This window comes from Podarcis pityusensis (assembly GCF_964106645.2).
Source record: "Podarcis pityusensis genome assembly, chromosome: 2".
Classification (NCBI taxonomy): Eukaryota; Metazoa; Chordata; class Lepidosauria; order Squamata; family Lacertidae; genus Podarcis; species Podarcis pityusensis.
In genome coordinates this window covers 28,488,217-28,510,855 of record NC_138029.1, presented here as the reverse complement: position 1 = coordinate 28,510,855, position 22,639 = coordinate 28,488,217, and the positions used below count along the sequence as shown (strand labels likewise).

At 46.4% G+C, this 22,639-nt stretch overlaps 1 protein-coding gene across 6 annotated transcripts in view; it reads right to left on the bottom strand.

The window, feature by feature from the left end:
* Nucleotides 1-22,639, bottom strand: part of LOC308470906 (dynein axonemal intermediate chain 2-like) — an 82,019-nt gene that overhangs the window by 36,394 nt on the left and 22,986 nt on the right. For 3 of the 6 annotated variants that reach the window (XM_080994577.1, XM_080994575.1, XM_080994576.1), the window contains exons 10-14: nt 21,747-21,882; nt 20,892-21,038; nt 19,755-19,988; nt 19,025-19,069; nt 15,660-15,818 (exon numbers count right to left, since the gene is read on the bottom strand). In XM_080994577.1, the coding sequence (XP_080850703.1) occupies nt 15,774-15,818; nt 19,025-19,069; nt 19,755-19,988; nt 20,892-21,038; nt 21,747-21,882 (607 nt within the window). In that variant the 3' untranslated portion in view covers nt 15,660-15,773. Of the gene's footprint in view, nt 1-7,066; nt 7,148-11,961; nt 12,023-15,659; nt 15,819-19,024; nt 19,070-19,754; nt 19,989-20,891; nt 21,039-21,746; nt 21,883-22,639 lie in introns of those variants that run through there. The other 3 variants (XM_080994578.1, XM_080994574.1, XM_080994573.1) reach the window with 3 other exon arrangements.

Sequence of the window (22,639 nt, the reverse complement as noted above, 5' to 3'; positions counted from 1 at the left end):
TTGTGTGACATGTAGAGGTGGGGGAGCAATGTATGCCCCCTTGAGCTCCTTAGAGGAAAGTTGAGCAATCATAAAATAATAATAATAATAATAATAATAATAATAATAATAATAATTTATTTATTTATACCCCGCCCATCTGGCTGAGTTTCCCCAGCCACTCTGGGCGGCTTCCAACATAACACTAAAATACAATAACCTATTAAACATTAGAAGCTTCCCTAAACAGGGCTGCCTTCAGATGTCTTCTAAAAGTTTGGTAGTTATTTTTCTCTTTGACATCTGGTGGGAGGGCGTTCCACAGGGCGGGTGCCACTACCGAGAAGGCCCTCTGCCTGGTTCCCTGTAACTTGGCTTCTCACAGTGAGGGAACCGCCAGAAGGCCCTCAGCACTGGACCTCAGTGTCCAGGTAGAATGATGGGGGTGGAGACGCTCCTTCAGGTATACTGGACCGAGGCCGTTTAGGGCTTTAAAGGTCAGCACCAACACCTTGAATTGTGCTTGGAAACGTGCTGGGAGCAAGTGTAGGTCTTTCAAGACCGGTGTTATATGGTCTCAGCAGCCGCTCCCAGCTCTGACTAAAATTTAAAACGTACTAATTAAGCCCTGGCCACAGCGAGGGGCTTATGACGAAGCTATTGCCGGTCACAGGCTTGAGGAAGGAGTGGGGCTTATATTTCTCAAAGGGGTCTCTAGTAACCCCTGCATTAGTCCCCGGAAACAGTTCTGGAGCGGTTCCTCCTCCCTGCTTAACCCCCACTTTTTGACTCCAGAGTATTGTTGCCATGACGACAAGTCACTCCCATAAACAATGGGCTGGCATGGCCGATAAGGCATCCACGGAGGGAGGCTGTCTCCAAGGCAACCCCCTTTATAGGAGAAGGGGGGGGGAGGGAGCCCTCCATTCCGTATCACTGGGGGAGCAGGAATAATCACGATAGGAATCAACAGAAACTTGCATCTCCTCAAAAGCGGGCAGCCAGTTCCCGTTCTCCAAAGGAACCTTCTTCATTTGAACCTTTTCAGCTCTTACTGTTGCCAAAATGTGGGGGGGGGGGGGGGGAGGCAGGAGAAGCAGCTGTAGGTTAAAGCAAAGGAAACATTGAGGCACAAGGATTAGAGGAATTGCAAGGCTGCGTTTTAATATTTTAATGCTGTATTTTAATCTTGTTTTTAAAGTTGTATTTCAATCAACTTGTTTTTATTATTGGTTGTTAGCCGCCCTGGGGAGGGTGGGGTATAAATAAAAATTATTATTATTATTATATTATTATTATTATTAAGGAGCCCTTTGGCCATTTATGATCATCAGCATCCTAACCCTGGCCACACGAGACTCGTATCCATGTATAACACGCTCACATGCAGTGATTTCTTGAATGCATGTCCCTTCCGTGGAGGAAATCTACAGCGGCTGCATGCTGCTCTACTGTATATTATCACCAGGTCTGCTTTTGTCACAGCTACTGTGGACTTTCTGCCATGTATACATGCAGTGAAACAGACAGATAACTATGTACGCTTGATTCCGACAGGGGTAGCGGTGTTTGTCTGCAGCAGCAAAGGTGAGGCAGGGTCCTGCGACATCTTCAAAGCTTACTAGCCTCTAGTTTTTAGTTTATAGTCCGGTGGGTCACGGGACTCTTTGTTGTTTTAAAACAAACATGGATTCCCCACAGGCAGGCAGAAATAATAGTTTGGCTGTAAACAGCCCCATTATCCCAGACTCAATATTCTGGGTGTAGACATTTGCCAGCCTTTATCCTATCCTGAACCTGTTGGACTAAATACGCCCTCTTATATACAACCTGTAATATTCAGCTCAGCAAATTTTGGATTTCCATCTCCTCCTTCACAGGTTTGCTATCCTTTCAAGACAACTCTCATGTTCTTCCTTCTTCATTGCCTGTCCTACTTGATTCTATCTAACCTACAATCCCACTACAGTGGTACCTCGGTTTAAGAACAGTCCATTTTAAGAATGTTCTGGTTTACAAACTCCGCAAAACAGGAAATAGAGTTCCAGTTAGTGAACTTTACCTTGGTCTAAGAACAGAATCCAAATGGTGGAAGGGCACAGGTGACGGGAAGCCTCATTAGGGAAAGAGCACCTCGGTTTAAGAATGGTTTTGGTTTAGAAAGGTTCCTGCCCCGTTGTTGCATCTCCAACAGATATCACTACAGTTTTTATACATTTTTGCCAGTCTGACCTGGGTCAGGTACCACAGATTAAGTTCATAAACCGAGGTACCACTGTACTCTCAAATTGCCTACTGCCCCCTTCCATCCTTAGCTTATTTCACATGAATGTAGGAAAGGTGAAAAACCAACCGATTTATAAATTCCCCAAGCTATACCTGTTCTTTCTTTCTTTCTTTCTTTCTTTCTTTCTTTCTTTCTTTCTTTCTTCCTTTCCTTTTTAAAAAACACACCTTCTGTTTTCCTGATGCCCCAGCAACATTCTGATTATGACTTTTCCTTTTCATTTGGGTAGCATTAAAATTGTATTATTGGAGCCAAAACTCAGACAGAAGCATACAGCTGCAATCGGGCATTTTTCTGGGGTAGCCTAGGGGACATGAGCTCCAGGTCTCTTGGATAGGACCCAGATCTCCTTCCCCAGACCCCCTTTAAAAACAACAGGTTTTTAAACAATAATCCTTACAAAGCAGCTGAGCAAAGCACTGTGCCAGTCTAACCTCAATTTCTTGCCATCTTAATATGCCAGAGTTCCTGCCACATGTACCGTACTAGGTGCAGAAAACTCTGTCTGTGAAGGAAAGGAACAGACTGCACTGCACGTCTACACAAGGATTGAGAGAAGCACAGAGATTGGAATTTGGGCTTTGTAAGCCTCTTAAGAGTTTGGTGTGGGAGCTGTAGACTTCAGCTGTCCATTGAAGTGAATGAGCTGTGCTTTCACCTACAGTCGTACATTGGTTGTCGAACGCCTTGGTACTCGTACGTTTCGGCTCCTGAATGATCAAAACCTGGAAGTGAGTGTTCCAGTTTTTGAACTTTTTTTGGAAGCCAAATGTCCGATGCAGTTTCCACTATTGTTTCCGGTGTGCCTGCGCAATCGGAAGCCATGTCTTGGTTTCCAAACGTTTTGGAAGTCAAATGGACTTCCGGGACGCATTCTGCTTGAAAACCAAGGTACGACCTGTATTCTCAACTTCTATGTATTTTTAAATGAACTCAAATATTACAAAATGTCAAGAAGCCCTGAGCAGCCTTCTTTCAGAGGGAACCTAACATATCCAAGTCCTGCACTCCTGGAGCATCTTATAACTGAGAAAAGTGGGCTGAGTATAATGGGCATTAATCCCTCTTTAAAGCTGCCTTCATCTGTCTTGGAAAACACACACACACACACACACACACACACACACACTAATCTGCCTACAGTTCCGAGAAGATCCAGGAAGGCTCTGCATCGCCCAGACATGATGCAATTCCTCAAACCAAAGCAAATGTAGCACACGGACGCAACAGCTTGGCTCCCCCCGGGGACTGTCTGAGTCTCAGGAGCCAAGCTTGCAGAGTCAATTGCAGCCAGCATTTCCCAGCAACTCTCAAGGGGAGTCCAAGAATATCCTTCTAATCAGCAGACCTAATTTCTCTCCTGACTCCCGCAAACAGGGAGACAAGCTGGGCTCCTTAGCAGCTGCTAATGAGAATGTTCAATGGCATAGACCAAGTCCAGAGACGGTGTTGTAGAGAACTGGGAATCTCAGCTTACCTTCTGTGCTCTGAGGAACCATAGGATGACAAAGGGTTATGATGAAAGACAACAGCACACCCATGGGAAACGCTACGGAAAACATTCAGCTCAGGAATAACAGAGCAGGCCCACACACACTTGTGAATGGCAAGTCCAGCACAGTGCAGCTCCAAATGGCAACTATTAGGAAGTGAAGATGGAAGAAGCAGACGAAACAGAGAGAGCAGGTAGAAAAAGAGGGGCAGCTCATAGGAAACCTAGGAAGGAGGAGACCCTGCAGAAGTCAGTGAAGGAGCCACTGGGGCAATGTGAACATTGGTGTGCAACTGAAGTAGCCAACCAATAGTTCAGCATCTGGGGCCTTGGGCGATTGCCTCCATCTGATACGCAGGCTGAGACCCTACCTGCCCGTGGACTTCCTCGCCAGAGTGGTGCATGCTCTGGTTATCTCCTGCTTGGACTACTGCAATGCGCTCTACGTGGGGCTACCTTTGAAGGTGACCCAGAAACTACAACTAATCCAGAATGTAGCAGCTAGACTGGTGACTGGGAGCGGCCGCCGAGACCACATAACACCGGTCTTGAAAGACCTACATTGGCTCCCAGTACGTTTCCGAGCACAATTCAAAGTGTTGGTGCTGGCCTTTAAAGCCCTAAGCGGCCTCAGCCCAGTATACCTGAAGGAGCATCTCCACCCCCGTCGTTCAACCCAGACACTGAGGTCCAGCACCGAGGGCCTTCTGGCGGTTCCCACACTGCGAGAAGCCAAGTTACAGGGAACCAGGCAGAGGGCCTTCTCGGTAGTGGCACCCGCCCTGTGGAACGCCCTCCCATCAGATGTCAAGGAACTAAACAACTATCTGACTTTTAGAATACATCTGAAGGCAGCCCTGTTTAGGGAAGTTTTTAATGTTTGAAGTTTTATTCTGTTTTTAGTGTTCTGTTGGAAGCTGCCCAGAGTGGCTGGGGAAACCCAGCCAGATGGGCAGGGTATAAATATTATTATTATTATTATCATCATCATCATTATCATCATCATCATTTGTGCCACATGGCAGAGTTGGCCTTGCACAGAAAAGAGTTTAATTCCCAAATGCATAGTGACAGTTTCCACATAGTTTTGGATTCCTCATTTGGAAGCCAGCTACCGTGAACAATCGTCCCTGAAAAAAGCAAAGACGCTCAGTTCATCAGCTCAAGAGAGGGGCAGCAGCCAAGTCCAGGGTGAACCCAGAGTGTGCCTTAATGTACCCCAAAATCCACTACAAATGCAGCGATTCCTCAGCAAGCAAGCCAAGTGGGAAAGAGATCTCTGCAGATATAAAGTCTGGTCTATGTCATCCCTGCTACCTGGGCTTAAGCATGTACACAGCTTTTAAAAATACAGTGGTACCTCGGGTTACAGACGCTTCAGGTTACAGACGCTTTAGGTTACAGACGCTTCAGGTTACAGACTCTGCTAACCCGAAATAGTACCTCAGGTTAAGAACTTTGCTTCAGAATGAGAACAGAAATCCCGCAGCGGTGGCAGTGGGAGGCCCCATTAGCTAAGTGGTACCTCAGGTTAAGAACAGCTTCAGGTTAAGAACGGATCTCCGGAACGAATTAAGTTCTTAACCCGAGGTACCACAGTAATATTATTAGTCCAAAGCCCACTATTACTTGATTTCTCAGCAATCTCCTTCCCCTGGATTGATAATCTTCAGTGCCAAGTCACTAGGATCACCCCTTTCTCATTCACTTTAACATTTGCGAGTGTTCCCACACTGTCAGGGCTTCATTTGAAGACAGGCCAAGCCTGCTTTCTGTGCCACTGTGCCTAACCTTAAGAATAAAGAGGAGAATTCATTTATAACCTTCAGTAGCTGGCAAGGCAGGTCAGGAAACAAGAAAGTGAGTCCAAGGTCCACGATGAGGAAAGCAAGGTCATGGCCCCATCGTCTTTAGAGGGGCTGTACATCCGTGGCACCTGCTTAGCAGGAATCATAGAATTGTACAGTTGGAAGGGACCACGAGGACCATCTAGTCCAACTCCCTTCAATGCAGGAATCTTTTGCCCAGCATGGGTCTGGAACCCACAACCCTGAGATTAAGAGTCTCACACTCTACCAACTAAACTATCCCTCCAGGAAGCAGCTCAGAACACGTGCCTGCATTCGAAAGATCCCATGATCAGTCTCAGGCAATTGAGTTAAGAGGACTAGATAGGAGGGGGTAGAGGATGGCTGCTGCCTAAGTCATTGGAGACTTCCTGGTATCCAATAACGGACTAGATCCGCGGTTCTCAACCTGCGAGTTCCCAGATGTTGTTGGACTACAACTGAGCTCTGGCCTTGCTAGCTAGGGGTGACGGGAGTTGTAGTTCAACAACATCTGGGGACCCACAGGTTGAGAAAGGCTGGACTAGATCAATGATAGCAAGCATGGTGCCCTTCAGATGTTGCTGGACTACAATTCCCAAGAATCTCGGCCAACATGGTCAATGGCCAGGGATGATGGGAACTGTAGTCCAAGTGCAGTCTGGAGGGCATTGTATTGGCTACTACCAAGCTAAATGAACCAATAGGATAACCAACAGGCAAAGCAGCTTCTTCTACTTCCTATGTGGGATGCACCTTCCAGCCTTCGAGATGATGCACCAGAACTTCTGGATCCAAGGTCGCGCTGCCCAGGCAGCTTGGAGCCTCAGGGACCCTCTTTATGCAACAGATTACTCCCTTCAGCAGCCCTGAACTCTTGGTGGATATTGCACCACCAAAGTGTTGGTGTTGACCTTTAAAGCCCTACACAGCCTCAGCCCAGTATACCTGAAGGAGCATCTCCACCCCCATCGTTCAGCCCGGACACTGAGGTCCTGCTCCAAGGGTCTTCTGGTGGTTCCCTCACTGCAAAAAGCAAAGCTACAGGGAACCAGACAGCGGGCCTTCTCGGTAGTGGTGCCTGCCCTGTGGAACGCCCTCCCACCAGATGTCAAAGAGATAAACAACTACCTGACATTTAGAAGACATCTGAAGGCAGCCTTGTTCAGGGAAGTTTTTATTGTGTGACATTTTAATGTATTTTTAATCTTTGTTGGAAGCCACCCAGAGTGGCTGGGGAGACCCAGCCAGATGGGCGGGGTACAAATATATTATTATTATTATTATTATTATTATTATTATTATTATTATTATTATTTGAATGACCTGTGCTGCATTATGTGTGTGTTTGTGTTTAAATTATTGAAACCCATCCGCATAGCTCGTCCCTGATGCTGGATTTCAAAGTCCCATCTCAAGAATTCATCTCCAGTCCCCTTCCCACCACTTTGCAAGGCATCAGGAAGGAGGACCCCATGGTACCTGATCATCCACTTTGTGAGCTATGAGCGTGGCTCCTTCTTCCAGCTCTGCCAAGCTGACCGGCCGTATGCGAAGAGCCACCTAGAATACAAAGAAGAGATGGATTATGAGCTACAGAGGGATTCCACCCCTACTGATTCAAGGAAGATGAGGAGGAGAAGGGGGTGGGATGGGGAGAGAGAGAGATGCTTAGCACCTTCATGGGAGTCATGGCTGTCCAGAGACAAAAAGCATGAAGGAAGAAGTTCCTTCCACTTCCGAACTTTCTTCGGTCAGTTTCTTCCACCACCGCCCTGCCCAGTGCGCTTCACCTGAGCATCGCCTGTCTAGAGAGAGAACCTGCGTCTCTCAGAGGCCTTGGCAGGCAGCCACACACAGACAATTACAGTCTTTTTCCCTGGATGAAAGGAAACACTGTCCAGAAAGCAGCATCTCTGGCTTCAGACACTGCTGAGCCATGGGTCTACAGAAGCTGCTGCAGCCACGTGAGCCAGCAAGGTTCATTTCTTTTCCCCACTCGCCCTCTAAAGACAACAGCCCAGAGCTGCAAGATGTTCCGTCACTGGAGCTGTTTGTTTACCAAAATGCCCACTTTCTCATCACATGATGTCCAGAATTTGGAAGAAAGGCTTTGAGGACACAATCTAGAGGGTATACTTTCTAGACAAGACTGTACCTTGGCATTTGAGAAGTTAAAACACAGCTGGTTTTAAATCAAACACAGCAGCTGCTGAAAAAACAGGCCTTATTGTTATGTTGGGTTCAGTCTGAAAGATCCACTTGTTTCTTATTCTTCCTCCAACAGAAATGCCCTTAAAAGGCTTTTTCCCTCTCCACACAGGATATAACGACGTTTGTTTTCAACCCGCTTGTGGAGACTACCAGAGATCACAAAGAGGAATATATGATAACAACAAGAAGATGAGGAAAGTAACAAAGAGAAGATTGAAGATTGAACAGAACTGTGAATAATATTTGGACAGAACTGTGTACATTAAAGCAGCAGCAAGAGAGATGATTGGATCCCTTTCTGAGCTCGAAGCATGGGTACCCCCAACAAAAATTTAAAAATTTGGCTGTGTAATTTGGAATTAATGTGATTTGGAATTAATGTGATTTGATTGGCCTGTTAATAAAAATTATTTGGTAAAAGGCTTTTTCCCTCAAAAACCCCCACACCATTTTGTACAGCATCACATGGGCTGCTGTTAAGAAACTCATTGCAGTTTCTAAATCACCCCTCTAAACCCTAAATAATAATAATAATAATAATAATAATAATAATAATAATTTACTTATACCTGCCCATCTGTTTAATGTCATTTTGTCGTACGCACACAGTAGAACTTCACCTATCTTAAGCTGGAGCATCATTCAAAAAAAGCAGAGAGGAAATCGAAGTCTGCATAACTGAAATGCAATTCTGTATCTACTGCTTTTTGCATTTTTACTGTTGCTACGACAACTGCTTTTGTTTCTGATCTGTTTTATGGTTTTCTTTTGTAGGCTATCTTGAAAATCTAGATTTAAAAAATTGTGGTTTTTTTTTTAAAAAGTCTGCATAACTGAGATACAATTTACAAATGACTGTATACCTAGGAATTAGAATTTTATATTATCAGAGTTTAGATAAAGCACACTCTCTTGTGCAACAGGTATAACAGCTTATTTAATTAGCTGGTTAGTTAGAATATGGATATACTGTACTGCTTTTCAATAAAAGTTATCGAAGCACTTTACACAGTACAATGTTGGCTTACAAACATTCTTGAATAAAGTTGGTTACATTCTCAGTAGGGGTGGCTCCACATATATGCCTTCTGATCTAGGCTCCTACATAGGTAAAGGTAAAGGGACCCCTGACCATTAGGTCCAGTTGTGACCGACTCTGGGGTTGTGGAGCTCATCTTGCTTTATTGGCCGAGGGAGCCAGCGTACAGCTTCCAGGTCATGTGGCCAGCATGACTAAGCTGCTTCTGGCAAACCAGAGCAGTGCACAGAAACACCGTTTACCTTCCCGCCGGAGTGGTACCTATTTATCTACTTGCACTTTGACGAGCTTTTGAACTGCTAGGTTGGCAGGAGCAGGGACTGAGCAACGGGAGCTCACCCCGTCGCGGGGATTCAAACCGCCGACCTTCTGATCGGCAAGTCCTAGCCTCTGTGGTTTAACCCACAGTGCCACCCGCATCCCCAGGCTCCTACATAGGAATATAGAAATCTGCCTTATACTGAGACAGACACTTGAGACATCATGTGCTCTACCACTAAGCCACAGCCCCTTCCCCTAATAACCTCTCCCCCTCTGGCCCCATCCCTCTCTGTGCTTTTTCTCTCCATTTCCTTTTACATTGCAAGATCCATGAGGCAGAAGCCTGTCTTCACTTTATACTTATGTGGTCCATGCCTTTGTGCTGAGGATGCTCCAATTAGCACAGGCCTAGGCAAACTCGGCCCTCCAGATGTTTTGGGACTACAACTCCCATCATCCCTGACCACTGGTCCTGTTAGCTAGGGATGATTGGAGTTGTAGTCCCAAAACACCTGGAGGGCCGAGTCTGCCTATGCCTGAATTAGCATAATTGTGCAGGGAAACACGGCAGGCTGCACGTACATTGCGACAGGAATTGAATTATCTGAATGTTGATTGTCAAGACGATTCCATTGTGCACGACAATTGCCACTCTATGCTATCAACACACAACAACTGACGCCTGGTTATCATCATGTCAGTTTTCATTATTTTCATCCCAAGGTAGCCCCTCTCCATTCCTTATCCAAATATCAATTCAGATACACAAGGCTACACAGGTCCGGTGTGATGCAATGCACACAGCAAAATACACAGGAGCTTTTCTCTATGCGTGCACCAGAGGCAATAGCCACAATGCACCCCGGCTCCTTAAGAATCTTGCAGCCTGCCTAACCATCATTGGGTAACATTTTATTTAGCAACACTTTGTTTGTTTGTTTGCTCACCCTAAGCTCCCAGGGTGGGTTACAGCATTAAAAACAATATTTAAAACAACTTATACTATAAAGACAATGCTTAACCAGCCTGAAGTTTTATCTGCACCTAGGGAATAAAACTAGTGGACAGGAGAACTGACACATACTTCCTTATCCCAAGTCATTATTTGCAGCTAAGTATGTTTACAGGGCTTGACCTCTTAGGTCTGGGGCATAAGATAAGAGGATTTAGTTCCCTGCATAACTACAGCTATTCTAACCTGCCAGACAGGCTGCGCTGATAGAGTCAGCGAAGCTCTCTCTGGATCCCGTTTTGATAAGGGAGAAAGCTGATCACCAAGGGGCACTCTTAGGACACCTACTTTGACCTTTCATATACTTACCGTCTAACACAACCAACTCAGCTATTAATCAACTCGATCCCCATGCCGTTGTATTCGGGTTTCTTTGCCACTTGCGTGCGCGTGTCCGTGCGTGTATACCATTTCAAAAAGCGCTAGCCAACTTTTGTTTCTCGTCCTGCTGATGGACTTCACCGCCCGCTTCCCTTCCTTTTCACCCCTGGAGAGGACTTAGAAACAAGGAGCCCCTTTCACTCACCGTGAGCTGCTGGTCCTTGGAGTCGCCCGTCTCCTTCATGATCATGACAGGTGCGCACCCAGAAGGCGAGGAGGGTGGGTGGAAAGCCGGGGGCTGCTGGGTGGGAATTAACAAACAAGCGTCAGCCACGTGCGGGTCCCTCCTTTTGACTTGTCGGTTTCACCTCTTTCTCCCTTCTTTACCCGAGGCTGGTCCGTTTCAGGCTCAGTTCATTCCGACCGGAAAAAGCCAAGCGGGCGCTTCTCAATCCGAGGCAAGACTTGGGAGGCGTCGCCATTCGACGGGCGCCCGCACCTTGCCAAATTACGCGCGCGCCTTCCCTTTTTGGAGAGCTGCCGCAAGCTGCAGCTCCGCCTGCGCCTCGCCTTGGGGGACTCTGCCGTTCCCCATCTGGGATCTGCAGAGGCTCAGCCTTTTCTCTGCCCCCGCCGTCTCGCGCCTCTCTCTCTCTCTCTTTCTTCCTCTCGCTGCCTCCTGGTGTTTCGGGTCCCCTGGAGATCTTTCCAAAGTGTACACAACAACCGGGCGCGCGGGAGGCTTCCTCCTGGTGACACAGAGGCGCGCGATTGGCTGGGCTGCGCGGTCTTGTCCTGCTCCGCGTCGCCCTCTGGCGCCTAGTACCGAAGAGGGAGCGGGGGGCGGGTGCCACGGAAGGATAGAATCATGGGATCGTAGAGTTGGAAGGGACCCCCCCCCCCCAATTTCATCTAGTCCATTCCTGCAATGCAGGAATCTCGGCTGAGAAGCATCCATGACAGATGGCCAGATAGAGAAGGACCTGCGGTGGCCAAAGAACTCAGCCCGTTTCCAGAGATTCTGGCATTCGTCCTGGAGGATGTCCCGAAGTAACCCATCAAACAACATCGCCCCAGAACATGTGCAGAGTGCCTTTCCTTCATCACCGAACATAGGAACCAACTCCTAGGGGCTGTGGTCTCTTCACCTGCTCCTAATAAAATATTTGAGGGGGTCTTCCCCCTCAAAGTTGATGGGCATTGCCATTCAAACAGGGGGCGGGCGCATCTTGTGATCAAAAATTCAGGGCTGGGTTTGCTTGGGCCCCTCAATATTTTATTCAAATTGGCACCGAACACTCACAGGCCATTTCCCCCACTGCATGATCTGGGGCTGAGGTGGAAGGGATTTTTGTTGAGGGGGTGGGGTGCAGCACCAGGCTTCAAGAAGAAGATATTAGCAGGACAATTATAGTGTTCAAAGTAGCCACAATATCCATTTATCTGTACCACTTTGCATGGGACAAAGCAGGAATAAGCAATTGCGGGGTTATCCGTAGCACCTCTTGTAACTTACCTGTTCTCTTCGATGGTTTCTTCCACAGAGCCCCTTCCTTTGTTCTCTTTACACATCACTTGGTGGCTCACCTGGCTATTCCAAAAATTAGAAGCCTTGATTAGATTTTAACACGTGCTCGATGCAGGGATTAGAGAGGTCTGGCACTCAGCTGAACACCACAAACTCATAATACTATTCAAGTACAATGTCACGAATGCTACACTTGGCCTCACCCTCTCCTCCAGCTACCGCTGAAGAGCTAAACCATTGGTAGGCAAACTGAGGCCTGGGGGCCAGATCTGGTCCAATCACCTTCTCAATCCAGCCCGCAGACAGCCCGGGAATCAGCGTGTTTTTACACACGCTGTAGAATGTGTCCTTTTATTTAAAATACATCTCTGCATTATTTGTGGGGCCTGCCTGGTGTTTTTACATGAATGTGTGCTTTTATTTAAAATGCATCTCTGGGTTATTTGTGGGGCATAGGAATTCATTCATTTCCCCCCAAAAAATATAGTCTGGCCCCCCCACAAGGTCTGAGGGACAGTGGACCGGCCCCCCTACTGAAAAAGTGTGCTGACCCCTGAGCTAAACTAAGGACCATATTGCCATGAGGTTGCCTAGAGGAAGGCTTAAGAAGAGTCACAGCAAAAGCAGATCGTTTTGTGAAGAAAGTGTGCCTGGGTTTTCCCGTTCTCTTTTTCCCTCCCCCCCCTCCCCGCAACTGTCTATTTATTAGCTGCAAGGAGTGTGCTGTTTTTTAAACCCTCATATATATAAAGCCCCTATATATCAGGAGGGACGTGGGTGGCGCTGGGTCGGTGGTTCGAATCCCTGCGACGGGGTGAACTCCCGTTGCTCGGTCCCTGCTCCTGCCAACCTAGCAGTTCAAAAGCACGTCAAAGTGCAAGTAGATAAATTGGTACCACTCCAGCGGGAAGGTAAACGGCGTTTCCGTGCGCTGCTCTGGTTCGCCAGAAGCGGCTTAGTCCTGCTGGCCACATGACCCGGAAGCTGTACACCGGCTCCCTCGGCCAGTAAAGCAAGATAAGCGCCGCAACCCCAGAGTCGTCCACGATTGGACCTAATGGTCAGGGGTCCCTTTCCCTTTATATATCATGGGGACCTTCATGAGATAGACACAATGCTTCATGGTAAGGGCATCCAGTTTATGCAGCAGCAGCAATGATACGAAGCGTGGTGGGATCGCACAGGGTGTGAAAGAAAAATCCTGAGAGCTAGAGACTTAGGATTTCAATATGTTTGGAACTGCTCTTGGCATGCAAAACTTTCAAACAAGTTTACCAAAGGGAGAGCTCAACCTTTGAGTAGTAACTCGCTAAGTAACTAACATCAGGGACTGTGCGTTTTCAAGTGCATTTTGCGCATCAGCCGGATACCGTGTGCACATCAGGAAGGAAAAAATAATAATAAAGTCTGTAACAAGACTCCATTGGAGGCAGCTCTTCTCCATTACTCTCACCCTCTGCTTCTACCTCGAGGAGAAAGTGTTTTGCACGGGCTGCAAGATGAGCATCCCATTAATAATTTAACCAACAGGGATTGGTGGAGCTGCTGCCCTGCAATAGTCAGGCCTGGCTATGTTGACTTTGCTGCGATAACTGGCCTTCGCTCTCTGTTGCGTGGTCCCTGGCGCCAATGCTTCTGGTTATTGTAGCTCAACTGTCTTTGTGTGTCTCTATCTCTGTGTCCTTTGCCATTTGAAGCACTGCGGATTTGAGAAGTGACAGTGGGAGTTTTCTCTTGTCGCGTTGGAGGCAGCAAATGCAAAGATTCCTTTGGCTCAGACATTAAAAGGAGCAGGAAGGCAACAGCTTTAAGATCAGATACCTGGAATAACAGGTTGGGAATTGCCCAAGAAAGATGTTAAATTATTTTTGTATGCCACAACTGCTGCTCAAATTTTATTAGCTAAGAATTGGAAAACACAAGAAGTACCAACAGTGCAGTGGAAGACTGGCAGATGAAAATGATGGATTTTTCGGAGCTAGCCGATCTGACCAGAAGAGTCCGCGACCAGAAGGAGGAGGAGTATCAGGAAGAATGGACGAAATTTAAAGACTATTTAGTTAAACATGTTAAGTTAAATTAATTGGAGATGCTTGCAAAAAACAGATAGGCTTAGGATTGAAATAGGTAATGTGAAGAATTAATATGTTTAATGCGGAATGTGAAAGAAAGAAAGATGTTAAGTGATTAAGTTAATTTTATTAGAATATTGGTTTTGGAAAACCGTTAGAATGATATCCACTGAAATTCAACCAGGGGGATACGAGGAAGTCACTTAACAATGTTACTAAGTTTGGTTTAAATACGGTTGAGATTTATGTTTGTTTATTTGTTTGTTAAATTTTTTTTTGGAAAAGCAATAAAAAATATTGGGGGGAAAAAGATCAGATACCATCTTTCCATTGTATTACAGAAAGTGATTATAGGGCAGCGATGGCCAATTCTAGGATCTGACATCTCATTAAGGAGGGCTTTGAGAGGAGGAGGAGATGGATGCTACTTTGCAACTGTGCTGGGCTGGTGAAGAGGAAATTTTACACCTCTCTCTCGGAAAAGTGAGTGGGTGACACTGGAAAGAAAACCCACCCTTTGTGGAAATATATTCAGGTGCCAAGGCTCAAAGGGTTCAATATTTCTAGATAAAGTATTATTATTATTATTATTATTCACAATTTGACCTGCAGAACTAGTCACCCCAAAGGAAAAATACAGAGCGCGGGGGGGGGGGGGGACCTGTGGCCCTCTAAGTATTGTTGGACTACAGCTCCCATCATCCCTGACCACTGGGGATGATGGCAGTTGGAGTCCAACTACATTTATTGGGCCACAATGAAAATGTGTGTCCCAGGCTTTTAAGAGTCGTCTACCCATGTACTATCTGAAACCAAAGGCACACATAGGTTGCCAGATGTGAAATTTTCTTCAGCTCTCCTACCCCACTATTGGGTTTTCCCCCAGACTAATGTTTCCTCTGATTTATTGCCGAAGAGTGGGTTTTCCTGGAGAAAGCAGCAGGGCAAAAGGCAAAACCACTTGGAAAAGCAGACAGCCACTCAGACCAGTACTTTCTAAGTACAGAACAAGCAGAAGTGTGGATGAGCCCTTATTAGATGTCTCTGAATGCTTCCACACAGGTATTTATTATGGGATCAGGGCTCCACATATATATCCGTCTTTATTTACCCCCTATTTAATCTAGATGTGTTTCTGGGAGAAATTGGGGCAGGGAACCCCATATGGCTAATAATGACCTGCTTATAATATCTCAATGACCTTTTTGCAAATGAAGCCCCCATCTGAAATCACTCTTGTTATCTCCTATGTCTCTTGGCTGCCTTGCCTAAAGTTCTTTATTAATGCCACTCAACATTATAAACTGTCACAGTACTGTACCACACCTTCAGATGGCGGCAACAAAAGCACTTTGCTCCCTCCCCCATGGCAGAGGCGCTGCAAAAGAACTAATTTCCCCTTGTTGGCATTTATGGATTTCTCTCTCCTGTGTGGAATATTAAAGGGTCCTCTATGCGGAAGTTCCTTTTCTTGTTTTCAGCCCTGTATTGCTATCAATTCATCACGGCGACCTCAAATTTTATTTCTGTCCCTCTGGCACTGAGAGTTATTGCAAGTTTCCATGGCAAAGGCACTCAGGACTCAGCTGGACACTCGTTCGGGTTAGGATAGAGTAGCGGGAGAAAAGTGCAAAAAAATGTTGCTACATTTATTGATAGAGTCTGTTGTGTAAAAAAAAAATGATAGAAAGAGCAAACAGGAAGGCATATAAATTCCATGCAGGAATTTCAGGGTTCCCCATTCACTCTTCTTCTTCTTCTTCCTCCTCTTCCTCTTCCTCCTCCTCCTGCAAAAAACAGAAACCAGGAATATGTCTTTGCAAGTCTGCACTAACAAGTGATCTCCCCTCAAAATCAGTCTCTGGGAGAGGTATATCCTTATCTCTTCTGGATTAAAAGTTACCATAATGAATTGGAAACCACTTCAGACAGGTGAAGAATTGCATTTTTTTAAAATCCCACAGTAAAAACCAAAACCAAAAAGGCAACCCACTGCACATAGAAAACGAGAAATTCAGGGGAAAGGGTTTTCAACTTAATGTTTTCCCTGGTGTACAGTGGTACCTTGGGTTACATACGATTCAGGTTACATACGCTTCAGGTTACAGACTCAGCTAACCCAGAAATATTACCTTGGGTTAAGAACTTTGCTTCAAGATGAGAACAGAAATTGTGCTCTGGCGGCGAAGCGGTAGCAGGAGGCCCCATTAGCTAAAGTGGTGCTTCAGGTTAAGAACATTTTCAAGTTAAGAACGGACCTCCAGAACGAATTAAGTACGTAACCAGAGGTACCACTGTACTAGTTCCTACAAACATAAGTTTGGAAACCCCACCTGCAGTCTGAGGTAACGCGGCCCCTGAGGAACTCTGCCATATGATTCTGCTGAAGGCCACAGGTCAGCCCTGAGCGTTACGTGGTCCCTGCAGCCGCGCAAACTGGCTGTGACAGAAGTAATGCTAAGAAGAGTATGGAACTCATTCTTGCAGGAGGCAGGGATTGCCCCCCAACTTCAGAGAGGATTGCACAAATTCATGGAGAGGACTATCAAGGCAACTAGCTATGACGGCTATGTTTTCCCTCCACAACTGGGAGGCAGCAATGGTTCTGAAAAGAGTTGCTGGAAACCCCAGGAAAGGAGAGTGTTCTCGTGCTTGAATCCTGCTTGCTGGTTTCCCTGCAGGCAACTGTTAAGCCACTGTAAGAAGAGGATGCTGGACTATAATCATCATATTTTTATTTATTTATACCCTGCCCATATGGCTGGGTTTCCCCAGCCACTCTGAGCGGCTTACAGCACATAAAAAAAATTCTAAAACATTAGACATTAAAAATTTCCCGATACAGGGCTGCCTTCAGATGTCTTCTGCACTGGCTCCTGGTGGAGTACAGGATCAGGCTTAAGGTGCTGGTTTTCACCTTTAAAGCCCTATGCTGCCTAGGACCCTCGTACTTATGGGACCGCCTCTCCTGGTATGCCCTGCGGAGGACAACACTTTGGAGGTCTCAAGTCGCAAGGTGGTTAGATTGGTCTCAACGAGGGCCAGGGCCTTTTCAGTACTGGCCCCGACTTGGTGGAACGCTCTGTCACAAGAGACTAGGGCCCTGCAGGACTTGACATCTTTCCACAGGGCCTGCAAGACAGAGCTGTTCTGCCTGGCCTTTGGTTTGGACTCAGTCTGACCCTTATGTTTCCTTCCCCTTATGGTTTTGATCTATGGGCTACTATTAAAATGCGGCTGCATTTTAAATTATATTTTAACCTGTATTTTAAATTGGTTTTTTATTTTTATATTTTTATTGTAATTTTACTGGTGTTACCCGCCCTGAGCTCTGGCCGGGAAGGGCCAGGTATAAATAATTTTTTTTTATTACTTATTATTATTATTATTCTAAAAGTCAGATACAGTGGTACCTCAGGTTAAGAACTTAATTCGTTCTGGAGGTCTGTTCTTAACCTGATACTGTTCTTAACCTGAAGCACCACTTTAGCTAATGGGGCCTCCTGCTGCCCCTGCGCCGCTGCTGCACGATTTCTGTTCTCATCCAGAAGCAAAGTTCTTAACCCGAGGTAATATTTCTGGGTTAGCGGAGTCTGTAACCTGAAGCGTATGTAACCCGATGTACCACTGTAGTTGTTTATTTCCTTGACAACGGGTGAGAGGGTGTTCCACAGGGCAGGAGCCACTACCGAGAAGGCCCTCTGCCTGGTTCCCTGTAATCTCACTCCTCGCAGTGAGGGAACCGCCAGAAGGCCCTCGGAGCTGGACCTCAGTGTCTGGGCTGAACGATGGGGGTGGAGACGCTCCTTCAGGACTAGATGGGACATTGGCCTGATCTAACAGGCTCTTCCTATGTTCTTAGGAGAGCTGCTGCTGCCATCAGTCAGTGTGGACAGTTCTGAACTGGATAGACCAATCATCTGACTAGGTATATGGCAGCCAGCCAAATCAAATATTTGGGGGGGGGGGCAGGTAAGCCCCGCCTCACATAATCGAGCACAGGACGCAGCACACGTATGCCATTTGAATGGCAATGTCCATCACCTTGGGAGGATGGCAGGCCTTCTCAGATATTTGATTGGGGAAAGCAAAGGAACCTAGGAGTTGGCTCTGATGATGACAACTATGTTCCTAAAACACCCTAGAACCTTCTTTTCAGTCTCGGTATAAAGTCTGAGGGATCCATGGTCATATATGGGTAAAACGCCGAGCAACCATGCCTTGTAAATTAGAGAATTTATTGAGGAATGGCAACCGATTGTTCGCCTCCATGTTGGCAGTGGTGGTGGGAACACATTTACTAATGTTGTTAAATCTTCTAGCCCAGTGTTTCCCAAACCTGGATGTCCACCTGTTTGTTGGACTGCAATTCCCATCACCCCTGGCCCCTGGTCTTTCCAGCTAGGGATGATGGGAGTTGTAGTCCAAATGCAGCTGGAGGCCAAAGTTTGGGAAACACTGTTCTAGCCTGATCTGCCAGGGTATTCTTATGTTCATAGCTGTGGCAAATACCTCATACGGATCAACCAATCCCATCCATGCTCCTGTTTTATGGTCATTATTGTTGGCTAGTGTGACAAGTTCGCTTGGGTCAGTGGGCAAGCTCCATTAACAAGAGTGTTCTTCTATTTTAAGGAGGTTGGGACAGGTCCAGAGTTTCTTGGATATCTTGCAGATTAAGGACGCCCCACACATTAAATCAGGGGTCAGCAAACTTTTTCAGCAGTGGGTCGGTCCACTGTCTCTCAGACCTGGTGGGGGGGGGCATACTATATTTTGAAGGGGAAAAAATGAACTAAATCCTATGCCCCACAAATAACCCAGAGATGCATTTTAAATAAAAGGACACATTCTACTCATGTAAAAACACACTGATTCCTGGACCGTCCGTGAGCCGGTTTTAGAAGGCGATTGGGCCAGATCCGGCCCCCGGGCCTTAGTTTGCTTACCCATGCATTAAATAATATTTGGGAGTGGGATAAGGAATACTGACCTTAGGAAGGATCGGTTCATCATCTTCTTCATCAAATGTCCGCTCCTGAAATGTGGAAGGATGTTATAAGACATGTGGCCATCTGAAACATCTTCCTGGAACATTCCTTCTCTTGCTATGCATTAAGTGCCCCTGTACCATGATGTCACATTCTTGGAGGCTATTTCTTCTACTTTATTTATTTATCTTTTGAATTATGGTGCTGGAGGAGACTCTTGAGAGTCCCGTGGACTGCAAGGAGATCAAACCTCTCCATTCTTAAGGAAATCAGCCCTGAGTGCTCACTGGAAGGACAGATCCTGAAGCTGAGGCTCCAAGACTTTGGCCACCTCATGAAAAAAGAAGACTCCCTGGAAAAGACGCTGATGCTGGGAAAGATGGAGAGCACAAGGAGAAGGGGACGACAGAGGACGGGATGGCTGGACAGTGTTCTTGAGGCTACGAACATGAGTTTGACCAAACTGCGAGAGGCAGTGGAAGACAGGAGTGCCTGGCGTGCTCTGGTCCATGGGGTCATGAAGAGTCGAACATGACTAAATGACTAAACAACAATTTATTTGTCTCCTCCTGCATGTAATTCCTATCCTGTCGTTCATCGCCAGACAACCCCAGGGTTACATACATTTCTGTAAATGATACCTGGCAGCTATTTTAAGACTCATCAACCTCTCTTGACTTTCTGCTGTGCTTGCAGAGTCAGCCTTTGCATCCTTTTCAGTGGCCCTGTTACCTGGTCGTCGCCAGTTTTGAGCTTGGCTTTCGCTCGCTCCCTGCGCTTGAGCTCTCCCTCGATGACGTCAAAGAACTCCTTCTGCACCCGTGCCAGGATCTCCTCCGGCTTCTCCTCTTCCACATCCTCTTTGCCCCTGTCCTCCTTGCTCTCTGTCTTGGTCCTCTCCTTAAGACGCATTTCGCGGTGGCGGGCCTCCAGAATCTTCTCTCGTTTCGTCTCCCGCTCAAACATCTGAGGTGCACAGAAGGATTACAGGCTGAAAAGGATTCAAGGGAGCCCCGTATGTGGAACTGAAGCGGCCTACCTCATGGAGGCTAAATCAGTCATGCCCCTACTTTGGACTACAGTGGTACCTCGGGTTACAGACGCTTCAGGTTACAGACTCCGCTAACCCAGAAATAGTACCTCGGGTTAAGAACTTTGCTTCAGGATGAGAACAGAAATCGTGCTCCGGCGGCGCAGCGGCAGCGGGAGGCCCTATTAACTAAAGTGGTACCTCAGGTTAAGAACAGTTTCAGGTTAAGAACAGACCTCCAGAACGGATTAAGTTCTTAACCTGAGGTACCACTGTATGGGGTTTCTGAGCCCTGTAGTGGGGTCCTGTGGTAGTTCATTAACCTTCCTATTAGAGAGATGCAGACCTGTCTCATTTTAAAGATATATGGCAGATCCCATCAGTTTTCTACAAGTTTATTTTTTTTAAAAAGTTTACAATAAACTAAGGTATTAACCCATATTAATCAGGCTATAAAGAGGCATTCACACAATTCAAGGACACATTCGAGTCATAGAGTTGGAAGGGACCCTGAGGATCTTCTAGTACAATGTAGGAATATGCAGCTGTCTCATATTGGAATCGAACCTGCAACCTTGGCATTACCAGTACCATGTTCTAACCAACTGAGCTACCCAGGCTGAGCAAGCCAAAACACTTGAGGAGGGTGTGTAACAGGACCATGGCCTTGGCAGAAGTCTGAGGGCTAGAAGGAGAGGTCCACAGGCCACATTCGCAGCACCTGGGCTGGAGGTCCCCTACCCCTGAACTAGAGGAACAAAACACATGCACACATTCCTGTAAGGAGGTCTGTTTGCCTCGCCCCCCAATCTGCCCCCTAGGAAGCAAGAGACACTCACTGCGGAAGCCAGGTTCTTCTCATTCCGTTGCAAGGTACACAGGCCAGAGGAAAATTCCAGCAGTGTCACCGTACCCAGTTTGGAGCCACAGCCAATAAAACGCCCATTGTCCTGTAAACGCAGGCTGAAGAGAGGATCATCACAGACCTGTTGAAGAAAGACCCATTCAGGAGCGACGGGTTTGCTGGCATTTCAATCCCAGTACATTTTCAAGGACTGAGTGCTTAGCTCAGATTTAAAGGATCGACAGCAGAACAGATTTTTCAGGGTTTTATTCAAATGCCATTCTGTTGCCCCATCTTGCCACCTTTTGGGGGATGCTCTCCACATTTTCCTTGCACAGAGGGTTTTCTCCATATAAGAAAAGTGGGGAAGGAGAACCATATGGTGTTTCCTGCTTGGCAGGGGGTTGGACTCGATGGCCCTTGTGGTCTCTTCCAACTCTATGATTCTATGATTCTATGATTCTATGAAATCGGCATTTAGCCTGCAGAAATTGTGCATGTTTGGAAACTGTTTTATGCAGAGGCTTTCAAACAAATGTAACTGCGGCAAAAATGCAGCCATTTTCAAACAGGACAAGGCACACAGATGTACAAACTTTCCCCTTCCAAGAAAGTGGCTACCTGCTGGAGCCCAGACTTAACTATTTGGCTACCGTTGCAGCAGCAGAGTCACCCAGAGCTACTGCAAAGTCCGGCAGAAGTGACAAAAACCACTACTTAATTTCAAATGGGCACCAAGCTAGAGATCTTCCAAGTTAACGTTCTGCCTCTAGAGAGTGGAAGTCTCAGAACAGGAAGACTGCAACAGAAGAATCTGAAACGTGGATACGTTTGTTCCCTCTGGAATCACCTTCAAGTTGAGTGTAGGGTCGTTCTGTTTGAAGAGGAAGTCCCAGACATCAAGGGTGCCATCCATCTTGGTGGTGAAGAAGACAGCTGGCCGAGTGGTGCTCCAGCAGCCATCTGTGAGGTATGCCATATGGTATCTGCCAAAGAACGCAACATTTCTTGTGTTTCAAAGGATCCATTTAAAAGGCTTCCTAGTACTGCTGCTTATTAAAAGTGAAGCTTTGCATGAAACGGTGTATTTCAAAGGAGGGAAAAGTGTATCTACTGTACCACAGAGGAAACAGGAACCTATTGCATACCCTCCAATATTTGTCTGATGAAAATAGGGACATCCAAATAATAATAAAAATAATAATACCCTGTACATCTGACTGGGCTTCAGCCACTCTGGGCGTCTTCCAACATATATAAAAACATGACAAAACTTAAAACATTTAAAAACTTCCCTATACAGGGCTACCTTCAGATGTCTTCTAAAGGTTGTATAGTTACTTATCTCCTTGGCTCAAGGGGTCGCATAAATCCATACCCTCCAACATTTATCCAATGAAAATAGGGCCATCCTAAGGAAAAGCGGGACATTCCAGGATCAAATCAGAAACCGGGACAGCTTCTATAAATCCGAGACTGTCCCTGGAAAATAGGGACACTTGGAGGGTCTGCTATTAATTCCCTGTGTTTGTGATGCAAACATTTAGCATATAGTGGTACCTCGGGTTAAGTACTTAATTCGTTCTAGAGGTCTGTTCTTAACCTGATATTGTTCTTAACCTGAAGCACCACTTTAGCTAATGGGGCCTCGTGCTGCCAACGCGCCGCTGGAGCACGATTTCTGTTCTCATCCTGAAGCAAAGTTCTTAACCCGAGGTACTATTTCTGGGTTAGCGGAATCTG